Source organism: Oncorhynchus gorbuscha, linkage group LG09 (assembly GCF_021184085.1).
Source record: "Oncorhynchus gorbuscha isolate QuinsamMale2020 ecotype Even-year linkage group LG09, OgorEven_v1.0, whole genome shotgun sequence".
Classification (NCBI taxonomy): domain Eukaryota; kingdom Metazoa; phylum Chordata; class Actinopteri; order Salmoniformes; family Salmonidae; genus Oncorhynchus; species Oncorhynchus gorbuscha.
The window spans coordinates 2,569,811-2,580,333 of NC_060181.1; the positions used below are offsets into that span (position 1 = coordinate 2,569,811).

The following is a 10,523-nucleotide window of genomic DNA, read 5'->3' on the forward strand; positions in this document are numbered from 1 at the left end:
CCTCTGGGCATCTTTTCCTCTTTAAAAACACATAATAGATGTCATTCTAGAACCCCTCTGGGCATCTTTTCCTCTTTAAAAACACAAAATTATCTAGAACCCCTCTGGGCATCTTTTCCTAAATGCAAATCAAAATCATCTCTTTAAAAACAAAACAAAACCTCTGGGCATCTTTTCCTCTTAAAAAAGGAAAAAAACCAAACATTTTTAAATAGATGTCATTCTAGAACCCCTCTGGGCATCTCTTCCTCTTTAAAAACACATCATAGATGTCATTCTAGAACCCCTCTGGGCATCTTTTCCTCTTTAAAAACACATCATAGATGTCATTCTAGAACCCCTCTGGGCATCTTTTCCTCTTTAAAAACACATCATAGATGTCATTCTAGAACCCCTCTGGGCATCTTTTCCTCTTTAAAAACACATCATAGATGTCATTCTAGAACCCCTCTGGGCATCTTTTCCTCTTTAAAAACACATCATAGATGTCATTCTAGAACCCCTCTGGGCATCTCTTCCTCTTTAAAAACACATCATAGATGTCATTCTAGAACCCCTCTGGGCATCTTTTCCTCTTTAAAAACACATCATAGATGTCATTCTAGAACCCCTCTGGGCATCTTGTCCTCTTTAAAAACACATCATAGATGTCATTCTAGAACCCCTCTGGGCATCTCTTCCTCTTTAAAAACACATCATAGATGTCATTCTAGAACCCCTCTGGGCATCTTGTCCTCTTTAAAAACACATCATAGATGTCATTCTAGAACCCCTCTGGGCATCTTTTCCTCTTTAAAAACACATCATAGATGTCATTCTAGAACCCCTCTGGGCATCTTGTCCTCTTTAAAAACACATCATAGATGTCATTCTAGAACCCCTCTGGGCATCTTGTCCTCTTTAAAAACACATCATAGATGTCATTCTAGAACCCCTCTGGGCATCTTGTCCTCTTTAAAAACACATCATAGATGTCATTCTAGAACCCCTCTGGGCATCTTGTCCTCTTTAAAAACACATCATCAGATCTTGCTCTTTAAAAACACATCAGATCTTTGAACCCCTCTGGGCATCTCTTCCTCTTTAAAAACACATCAGATGTGTCCAGAACCCCTCTGGGCATCTTGTCCTCTTTAAAAACACATCATAGATGTCATTCTAGAACCCTGGGCATCTTTTGTTCCTGCTTGGTGACAACATAAAGAGTTCCTTCAGTGACTGGACTGGTCTGTTGACAGTGCAGCTCAATGGGGGGGGAATAACCAACCACTCAAAATCAATGTTTGTGTAGGTTCAAAATAAACGAGATGGGAGGATAAAAGGGAAAACCAAGCCGAAACTGGTCGGAGGAGGAAGTTTGGTAAGGAAAAACAAATGTGCTTCAGGAGGACGGAAATGAATGAATGAACAAGTGTTTAACAACAAAAAGGAGATCCAAAAGCACCTGTTTAATTGTATTCAAAAGGAAGGATGTGTGGTGGATGAGAGAGAGACATCAACTTGCTTCAGTGGCTTGTGGGTCAATCTTCCTTGTGTTGTGGGTGAAAGCCATGGCGGCCGGCTGGGCCTAGTCAGGCATGTACGGGAGGAGATGGTCTTCGATGTCGCCAACGCCCCAGCACGTTAGCCGGTCCTGGGGAAGGTACAGGCAAAGGCTGCACAACTTAAAAACTGTGGCCTTGGTTTTAGGAGTCTGACAGGGGAGAGAAGGGTTGACAAGAGAAAACGTGGAAGAGACAGGTTAGATAAATAAAATAAAATAAATAAAATCTATCAACAGTTAGTAATTCCACTAAAATACATTATATTTCTGTGGGTAAGACATCATCGCCCCATGACAGGAAGAATGATTCTCTACCACCATCGTTAGAGCTCTCAGCTTTATCAAAGCCATTGTGTGACTGGTGCAGTGGTGACAGGTTAGCATTGAGGGGAGTCTGCCACAAAGAGAAGGAATGTTAGCCTGGAGCTACACGTCTCCTAGAGCTACACGTCTCCTAGAGCTACACGTCTCCTAGAGCTACACGTCTCCTAGAGCTACACGTCTCCTAGAGCTACACGTCTCCTAGAGCTACACGTCCCCTAGAGCTACACGTCCCCTAGAGCTACACGTCTCCAAGAGCTACACGTCGCCGGGAGAACTGTCTAACCCTGTAGAAATAAAAAAGGTATTACACCGTGGTTTAGCAACATTGTCTGAATGATCACCTCATTGAATCAATGGCTCCCAACGGCGTACTACAACTCAATAGGCGATTAGCTTCCCCAAAGCCATTGTGTGGCTGCACTTGTTTGAGTGGCAATATGTTTGAATTAAAGGGGAGTCTGAAATCAGACACAAACACACACAAATGAGTGGTCTGTCTGCTTCTCTACGTCCCAAACAGATGGCACCCCATGTCCCCATGTGCAGTTGCAAACCGTAGTCTGGCTTTTTTATGGAGGTTTTGGAGCAGTGGCTTCTTCCTTGCTGAGCGGCCTTTCAGGTTATGTCAATATAGGATTAGTTTTTACTGTGGATATAGATACTTTTGTAACAGTTTCCTCCAGCATCTTCACAAGGTCCTTTGCTGTTGTTCTGGGATTGATTTGCACTTTTCGCACCACAGTACGTTCATCTCTAGGAGACAGTCTCCTTACTGAGCGGTATGATGGCTGTGTGGTCCCATGGTGTTTATACTTGCGTACTATTGTTTGTTCAGATGAACGTGGTTCCTTCATGCGTTTGGAAATAGCTTCCAAGGATGAACCAGACTTGTGGAGGTCTACAATTTGTTTTCTAAGGTCTTGGCTGATTTCTTTTGGTTTTCCCATGATGTCATGCAGAGGCACTGAGTTTGAAGGTAGGCCTTGAAATACATCCACAGGTGCACCTCTAATTGACTCAAAAGGTGTCAATCAGCCTATCAGAAGCTTCTAAAGCCATGACATCATTTTCTGAAATTTTCCAAGTTGTTTAAAGGCACAATCAACTTAGTGTATGTAAACTTCTGACCCACTGGAATTGTGACAGTGAATTATAAGTGAAATAATCTGTCTGTAAACAATTGTTGGAAAAATGACTTGTGTCAAGCACAAAGTAGATGTCCTAACCGACTTGCCACAACTATAGTTTGTTAACAAGAAATGTGTGGAGTGGTTGAAAAATAAGTTTTAATGACTCCAACCTAAGTGTATGTAAACTAGTTTTAATGACTCCAACCTAAGTGGATGTAAACTAGTTTTAATGACTCCAACCTAAGTGTATGTAAACTAGTTTTAATGACTCCAACCTAAGTGGATGTAAACTAGTTTTAATGACTCCAACCTCAGTGTATGTAAACTAGTTTTAATGACTCCAACCTAAGTGTATGTAAACTAGTTTTAATGACTCCAACCTAAGTGGATGTAAACTAGTTTTAATGACTCCAACCTCAGTGTATGTAAACTAGTTTTAATGACTCCAACCTCAGTGTATGTAAACTAGTTTTAATGACTCCAACCTAAGTGGATGTAAACTAGTTTTAATGACTCCAACCTCAGTGGATGTAAACTAGTTTTAATGACTCCAACCTCAGTGTATGTAAACTAGTTTTAATGACTCCAACCTCAGTGTATGTAAACTAGTTTTAATGACTCCAACCTAAGTGGATGTAAACTAGTTTTAATGACTCCAACCTCAGTGTATGTAAACTAGTTTTAATGACTCCAACCTAAGTGGATGTAAACTAGTTTTAATGACTCCAACCTCAGTGTATGTAAACTAGTTTTAATGACTCCAACCCTAAGTGGATGTAAACTAGTTTTAATGACTCCAACCTCAGTGTATGTAAACTAGTTTTAATGACTCCAACCTAAGTGGATGTAAATAGTTTTAATGACTCCAACCTCAGTGTATGTAAACTAGTTTTAATGACTCCAACCTAAGTGTATGTAAACTAGTTTTAATGACTCCAACCTCAGTGTATGTAAACTAGTTTTAATGACTCCAACCTCAGTGGATGTAAACTAGTTTTAATGACTCCAACCTCAGTGGATGTAAACTAGTTTTAATGACTCCAACCTCAGTGGATGTAAACTAGTTTTAATGACTCCAACCTCAGTGGATGTAAACTAGTTTTAATGACTCCAACCTCAGTGGATGTAAACTAGTTTTAATGACTCCAACCTCAGTGGATGTAAACTAGTTTTAATGACTCCAACCTCAGTGGATGTAAACTAGTTTTAATGACTCCAACCTCAGTGTATGTAAACTAGTTTTAATGACTCCAACCTAAGTGGATGTAAACTAGTTTTAATGACTCCAACCTCAGTGGATGTAAACTAGTTTTAATGACTCCAACCTCAGTGGATGTAAACTAGTTTTAATGACTCCAACCTAAGTGGATGTAAACTAGTTTTAATGACTCCAACCTCAGTGGATGTAAACTAGTTTTAATGACTCCAACCTAAGTGTATGTAAACTAGTTTTAATGACTCCAACCTCAGTGTATGTAAACTAGTTTTAATGACTCCAACCTACGTGGATGTAAACTAGTTTTAATGACTCCAACCTCAGTGTATGTAAACTAGTTTTAATGACTCCAACCTCAGTGGATGTAAACTAGTTTTAATGACTCCAACCTCAGTGGATGTAAACTTCAGACTTCAACTTTTACTCAAGTATGACAATTGGGTACTTTTTCTTTTTTTTTCAACCACTGTGTGTGAGTGATCAGACGATGGAGATGATGGGGTGAGTGTTTGTGTGAGTGATCAGACGACGGAGATGATGGGGTGAGTGTTTGTGTGAGTGATCAGACGATGGAGATGATGGGGTGAGTGTTTGTGTGAGTGATCAGACGATGGAGTGAGTGATCAGACGATGGAGATGATGGGGTGAGTGTTTGTGTGAGTGATCAGACGATGGAGATGATGGGGTGAGTGTTTGTGTGAGTGATCAGACGATGGAGATGATGGGGTGAGTGTTTGTGTGAGTGATCAGACGATGGAGACGATGGGGTGAGTGTTTGTGTGAGTGATCAGACGATGGAGATGATGGGGTGAGTGTTTGTGTGAGTGATCAGACGATGGAGATGATGGAGTGAGTGTTTGTGTGAGTGATCAGACGATGGAGTGAGTGATCAGACGATGGAGATGATGGGGTGAGTGTTTGTGTGAGTGATCAGACGATGGAGATGATGGGGTGAGTGTTTGTGTGAGTGATCAGACGATGGAGATGATGGGGTGAGTGTTTGTGTGAGTGATCAGACGATGGAGACGATGGGGTGAGTGTTTGTGTGAGTGATCAGACGATGGAGATGATGGGGTGAGTGTTTGTGTGAGTGATCAGACGATGGAGATGATGGGGTGAGTGTTTGTGTGAGTGATCAGACGATGGAGATGATGGGGTGAGTGTTTGTGTGAGTGATCAGACGATGGAGATGATGGGGTGAGTGTTTGTGTGAGTGATCAGACGATGGAGACGATGGAGTGAGTGTTTGTGTGAGTGATCAGACGATGGAGATGATGGAGTGAGTGTTTGTGTGAGTGATCAGACGATGGAGACGATGGAGTGAGTGTTTGTGTGAGTGATCAGACGATGGAGATGATGGAGTGAGTGTTTGTGTGAGTGATCAGACAATGGAGATGATGGAGTGAGTGTTTGTGTGAGTGATCAGACGATGGAGATGATGGGGTGAGTGTTTGTGTGAGTGATCAGACGATGGAGATGATGGAGTGAGTGTTTGTGTGAGTGATCAGACGATGGAGTGAGTGATCAGACGATGGAGATGATGGAGTGAGTGTTTGTGTGAGTGATCAGACGATGGAGTGAGTGATCAGACGATGGAGATGATGGAGTGAGTGTTTGTGTGAGTGATCAGACGATGGAGATGATGGAGTGAGTGTTTGTGTGAGTGTGCATAGAGACAGAGAATAAAGAGTCAAATAAACTCAGATAGTCCTTGTAGCTATTTGGTTAGCTATTTAATCAGTCTTACTGGTTAGGGATGGAAGCTGTTCAAGAGTCTGTTGGCACCGGTACTGCTTGTGGAAGCAGAGAGAGAACAGTCTATGGCTGTTGGGTGGTTAAACTTTTTCAACCTCCTGAGGGGGAAGAAGCGATATCCCACGTTCTTTACAACTGCGTGTGTTTAGACTATTTTAAGGGAGAGGTTGTTCTGGCACCACACTGCCAGGTCACGGACCTCCTCCCTGTCAGCTGACAAATTGTGGCAGGTGATCAGGCCTACCATCGTCATGTCGTCAGCAATCTTGATGGTGTTGTAATCGTGCACGGCCACGCAATTGTGGGTGAACAGAGTACAGGAGGGGACCCCAAGTTGAGGGTCAGGATGGCAGATGTGTTGTTACCTATCCTTACCTCCTGGGGGGGCGGCCCGTCAGGAAGTCCAGGATCCAGTTACAGAGGGAGGTGTTTAGTCCCAGAGTCCTCAGCTTAGTGATGACCTTTGAGGACACTATGGTGTTGAACGCTGAGCTGTAGCCAATGAACAGCATTCTCACATAGGAGGTCCTTTTGTCCAGGTGGGAAAGGTCCAGTTTGGAGTGCAATAGAGATTGTATCATCTGTGGATCTGTTGGGGCGGTATGCAAAATTGAAGTGGGTCTAGGGTATCTGGGATGGTGGACTAATTGTGTGCCATAACCAGCCTCTCAAAGTACTTCCTGATTACAGACGTGACAGGAAGTTAGTCATTGGCATGAAGCGTTAGAAGTTGTTGCGGGACAGGAATGATAGTGGTCATCGTAAAAAGCGTTCAGATCGTTCACGTTATATCCCAAAAGATAATTATCGGATAATTAGATCGTTCACGTTATATCCCAAAAGATAATTATCGGATAATTAGATCGTTCACGTTATATCCCAAAAGATAATTATCGGATAATTATCACGAGGTCTTGACAGAGCCGCTTTCCAGCATCGACTTCACGTTGTGGTGGTCTGCAAAGTTGTTTCCCAGAGGTCCCAAAAAGAAAAATTAACACACAGAACTAAATGTAAAAGACTTTGAAAATTAAAAAAACGCTCAGTGACATTTCAGTGTGATTTTTTGTTGTTGTGAGAAATCTCCTTATTTCTTCCACAGCACAACTCAATGCCATTTTCCAGATTTTTTTGACCACTTTTCCTCTGGCCTCCATTGATTTAGATTGGGTTTAGTCCCAGGGTCCTTAGCGTAGTGATGAGCTTTGAGGGCACTATGGTGTTGAACGCTGAGCTGTAGTCAATGAACAGCATTCTCCTACAAAGGGTGAAAACTCTTAACTTTTGACGGCGACATGGAGGGTTGGACCATTGGTTTTCTTATAGGAGTATCTACACAATTAACATTTTGCCAATTGGTCGAAAGATACACCCTATTGACCAGAGCCCCGTGGGTGGTATATAGAGCCCCGTGGGTGGTATATAGAGCCCCGTGGGTGGTATATAGAGCCCCGTGGGTGGTCTATAGAGCCCCGTGGGTGGTCTATAGAGCCCCGTGGGTGGTCTATAGAGCCCCGTGGGTGGTATATAGAGCCCCGTGGGTGGTCTATAGAGCCCCGTGGGTGGTCTATAGAGCCCCGTGGGTGGTAAGCTCAGCGGTGTGAACAGACTGACCTGTAAGTGCTGTCGGTCCATAAAGAGGAAGACCGACTGAGTCGGGTTGTTCATAACCATTCCAGCCTTGTCCCTCCAGCCGACAGCATGCAACAACTGCTTCTCGTAGTCTCCATGATGAAACTCAAACTTGGCCTGTGGATAAACAAAACAGGAATACATATGGGATACAACAATTCGTAAAAATGTTCTTTTCGTGACGTAAAAAACAGCTCAAGGTCAATAGGCTCTACTACGTGCACCATGACTGGCCATCAACGTAACAGTACAGAAAAGTAGTTGAATATAATTTGATTTCAGGGGCATATTCACGAGGAACACACAAAACAGCTAATAAAACAAAACAAGGAAGGACTACCTGATTTTATCCAATAAAACACTCTCTCTCAAACCTTTTTCCTAGTGTGATCTAGTGAATAGGACCCAGGTGTGTAGCCATTTGGTGAAGGAAGCTAAACGTTTTACCCGAACAGGCCTGAAGGGTTCTTCCTCGGCCCCCTTCCATCTGGAGAACAAGAGACAGACTATCTTCTCTATGTCATTACGCGGCCACAGGATGAAGTCCATCTCCTGGGTGCATCCTATGACATCCTGCAGAAAAACAACAACAACAACAACAACCACCGAGGAACGACACAGTCAATAAACAACACATTATGTCTCTGAGCATCAATAAACACATTATGTTTGTGAGCATCAATAAACACATTATGTCTGTGAGCATCAACAAACACATTATGTCTGTGAGCATCAATAAACACATTATGTCTGTGAGCATCAATAAACACATTGTCTGTGAGCATCAATAAACACCACATTATGTCTGTGAGCATCAATAAACACATTATGTCTGTGAACATCAATAAACACATTATGTCTGTGAGCATCAATAAACACATTTTGTCTGTGAGCATCAATAAACAACAGGTCACTGTCAGTGTTTACCCAAGGACAATGGACAGTGTGGGTCATACTGGCTGAAAGGCCCCAGTGTGGGCCTGCTAGCTGAAAGGCCCCAGTGTGGGTCTGTTAGCTGAAAGGCCCCAGTGTGGGTCTGCTAGCTGAAAGGCCCCAGTGTGGGTCTGTTAGCTGAAAGGCCCCAGTGTGGGTCTGTTAGCTGAAAGGCCCCAGTGTGGGTCTGCTAGCTGAAAGGCCCCAGTGTGGGTCATACTGGCTGAAAGGCCCCAGTGTGGGTCATACTAGCTGAAAGGCCCCAGTGTGGGTCATACTAGCTGAAAGGCCCCAGTGTGGGTCATACTAGCTGAAAGGCCACAGTGGGGGTCATACTGGCTGAAAGGCCCCAGTGTGGGTCATACTGGCTGAAAGGCCCCAGTGTGGGTCATACTGGCTGAAAGGCCCCAGTGTGGGTCATACTAGAAATTAGGAACCTTCATTGTTGACATTTCCTTAACAACAATAAAGAGGAATGTGGGTGTGGTGTTTAGGTTATCCCAATGGAAGGAATGCCCAACTCTCTCTGTGGGTGTGGTGTTTAGGTTATCCCAATGGAAGGAATGCCCAACTCTCTCTCGCATTGATTGGTAGGAGGAATGCCCAACTCTCTCTCGCATTGATTGGTAGGAGGAATGCCCAACTCTCTCTGTGGGTGTGGTGTTTAGGTTATCCCAACGGAAGGAATGCCCAACTCTCTCTCGCATTGATTGGTAGGAGGAATGCCCAACTCTCTCTGTGGGTGTGGTGTTTAGGTTATCCCAACGGAAGGAATGCCCAACTCTCTCTCGCATTGATTGGTAGGAGGAATGCCCAACTCTCTCTCGCATTGATTGGTAGGAGGAATGCCCAACTCTCTCTCGCATTGATTGGTAGGAGGAATGCCCAACTCTCTCTCGCATTGATTGGTAGGAGGAATGCCCAACTCTCTCTCGCATTGATTGGTAGGAGGAATGCCCAACTCTCTCTCGCATTGATTGGTAGGAGGAATGCCCAACTCTCTCTCGCATTGATTGGTAGCGTGGGGCGTGCAACTGCACGACATCTTTCTGCAGAAGTTCCATGGAGCTCTGGAGGGAGTAGCTGGAAGCCTGCACACCTTTCAGGATATGGTCTTCATCGCTGTTGGTCATCACTGGTACCACTTCAGCTACCTCGAACAGCGCAGACTTCTTCTTCTGCCATAGGAAGGAGCAGAAAGAGAGGGAATGGATGAGAATAATAGTGCAGACTTCTGCCATAGGAAGGAGCAGAAAGAGAGGGAAGAGACATTAAGATCAACGGGCAGACACGTCGATCACACCAGAGAAGTTACTAGCTAAAGAACGGTTGTCCCAAATGGCACCCTATTCCCTAAATAGTGCACTACTTTTGGGATGGGCCCTATAGCACCCTATATAATGCATAACTTTTGGGCAGGGCCCTATAGCACCCTATTCCCTATGTAGTGCACTACTTTTGGGCAGGTCCCATAGGGTACTTCTCTATAATACTTACTTTGTCTTTGAAAACAAAGGCTATGTAGATCTTGAAGTCAAACTGGTCAGCCAAAGATTCCCTTTTCTTCTGAATCTGAGCACGGAGTCGACTCCTAGTTTGGTTTCTTCTCCAGATTGGGTCTCCCATTATTAGATTTTGATGCTAGTGTCTTCTCTTTTACAGAATACTTTGCCTATACTTTCGAGTTGTCTATTTTGCTTTTGAGATGTAGCTACTACCCCTTTCAGAAACGAGAAATCAAATGATTCTCTTTTGAAATGCCCACCAACTGAAGGAGGAATTCATGAAATATCAAACTATGTAAGTTGTACATGGGTGGAAGGGGTTCTTAATATTTCTCTACATTTGTTCCATGAGTTATTCAAGAAGCCATGTGATTAAAAGCGTGACATTCAAATGCAGGCCAAATTAAACTTTAATTCAACACGTCATTGGCCTAGTGATAACATGAACAAATCCTATTTAGGTACAGCTTTCTCCTTCCTGTTAC

At 43.4% G+C, this 10,523-nt stretch overlaps 1 protein-coding gene across 1 annotated transcript; it reads right to left on the reverse strand.

Moving 5' to 3' along the window:
• Positions 1 to 1,499: 1,499 nt before the first annotated feature.
• Positions 1,500 to 10,224, reverse strand: LOC124042641 (uncharacterized protein C6orf62 homolog). The gene is made up of 5 exons (XM_046360717.1): positions 10,031 to 10,224; positions 9,532 to 9,711; positions 8,048 to 8,173; positions 7,583 to 7,717; positions 1,500 to 1,693 (listed from the first exon to the last, which is right to left on the reverse strand). The coding sequence occupies exons 1-5, from the start codon at positions 10,157 to 10,159 to the stop codon at positions 1,568 to 1,570; spliced, it is 696 nt and encodes a 231-aa protein (XP_046216673.1). The 5' UTR covers positions 10,160 to 10,224; the 3' UTR covers positions 1,500 to 1,567.
• Positions 10,225 to 10,523: the final 299 nt, after the last annotated feature.